At 49.2% G+C, this 1,682-nt stretch overlaps 1 protein-coding gene across 1 annotated transcript; it reads right to left on the reverse strand.

The window, feature by feature from the left end:
- Positions 1–204: 204 nt before the first annotated feature.
- Positions 205–1,164, reverse strand: LOC122153055 (olfactory receptor 14I1-like). Its single transcript, XM_042789173.1, has one exon. It carries the CDS (start codon positions 1,162–1,164, stop codon positions 205–207), a length of 960 nt encoding a protein of 319 aa, XP_042645107.1.
- Between the last annotated feature and the right edge of the window lie 518 nt (positions 1,165–1,682).

The following is a 1,682-nucleotide window of genomic DNA, read 5'->3' on the forward strand; positions in this document are numbered from 1 at the left end:
GAACATAATGGGAACATAGTGGGAACATAATGATAATGAAGTTGATTTTGATAATAATAGAAGTATTATCAATAATTATAATACTAATACATGAAAAAAACAAACAAACAAACAAACAAACAAACAAACAAACAAAAACAAAACAAAACAAAACAAACAAACAAAAACAACAACCCTGAGGCCTTTTGTGGGATATATTGAAAATCATTTCCAGAGAGAAATGGGGAGTTTATCACTGCTGAAAAATGTCCATGAAAACAGCTTCCTCAGGGCATCCTTCAGCTCCTTGTTCCTCATGCTGTAGATGAGGGGGTTCACTGCTGGAGGCAACACCGAGTACAGAAATGACAGCACCTGGTCCAGGGTTGGGGAGGAGATGGAGGGGGGCTTCAGGTAGGTAAACATGCCAGTGCTGATAAACAGGGAGAGCACAACCAGGTGAGGGAGGCACGTGGAAAAGGCTTTGTGCCATCCCTGCTCAGAGGGGATCCTCAGCACGGCCCTGAAGATCTGCACATAGGACAGCACAATGGAAATGAAACCAACAAAAAATAAACAGGCACTAAACACAAGAAGCCCAGTTTCCCTGAAGTAGGAGTCTGAGCAGGAAAGCTCGAGGATCTTGGGGATTTCACGGAAGAACTGGTCCACAACATTGCCTTGGCAGACTAGTAGGGAAAATGTGTTGGCAGTGTGCAGGAGAGAATAGAGCAGCCCAGTGCCCCAGGAAGCTGCTGCTATGTGGACACAAGCTCTGCTGCCCAGGAGGGTCCCGTAGTGCAGGGGTTGGCAGATGGCAACGTAGCGATCATAGGACATGGCAGTGAGAAAATAAAACTCTGCTGTAGCAAAGAAGACAAAGAAAAAGAGCTGTGCAGCACATCCCGGGTAGGAAATGGCCCTGTTGTCCCAGAGGGAATTGGCCATGGCTTTGGGGAGAGTGGTGGAGATGGAGCCCAGGTCGAGGAGGGAGAGGTTGAGGAGGAAGAAGTACATGGGGGTGTGGAGGTGGTGGTCGCAGGCGATGGCTGTGATGATGAGGCCGTTGCCCAGGAGGGCAGCCAGGTAGATGCCCAGGAAGAGCCAGAAGTGCAGGAGCTGCAGTTCCCATCTGTCTGCAAATGCCAGGAGGAGGAACTGGGTGATGGAGCTGACATTGGACATTTTTTTCCCTTTTAATATGGAGTCAGCCCAAGGAGGAAAAGACATACAAATATTAAAAGAAGCTTTTATGAGCAGAACTTGCCTCACCACCCAAAAGCCCACAGACTCCCTGGCTGGAGCTCTGGGTGGTGCTGGCTGAGTGTGCCCTGCAGAGCGGCACCATGAAATCCTGATGGGTCATCCCTGCTCTAGAGCAGTGACACGTGGAGGTAACAACAGCCCAGTGTCTTTGGAGGGAGAGTGCCTGGGGAGGGCTTCCCTGGGCTGAGTGAGAGGAATTCAGTTCAGAGAGTCTGTGGCTATTCCTTTTTCACCACACAGAGAGATGAAATCAGCCTGCATGCCAGCTGTTTCTGGAAGGAGATGAAAGGGAAACATCTCCTCCTACTATACGGTCCTTGGCAAGAGGAATCCCTCTCAGAATCAGACACCATCAGCTCCTATGCTGGGCAAGGGAAAGAAATAGGCATGTGCAGGCAGAGCAGTCCCAACTCAATACAGAAGTTCCTGTTTTGGTG

Source organism: Tyto alba, unplaced genomic scaffold (genome assembly GCF_018691265.1).
Source record: "Tyto alba isolate M040663 unplaced genomic scaffold, T.alba_DEE_v4.0 Super-Scaffold_15, whole genome shotgun sequence".
Taxonomy (NCBI): Eukaryota; Metazoa; Chordata; class Aves; order Strigiformes; family Tytonidae; genus Tyto; species Tyto alba.

Bases quoted from the DNA above. Each gene is read 5' to 3' on its own strand.
- LOC122153055 (XM_042789173.1), bottom strand. From the start codon at position 1,164: ATGTCCAATGTCAGCTCCATCACCCAGTTCCTCCTCCTGGCATTTGCA.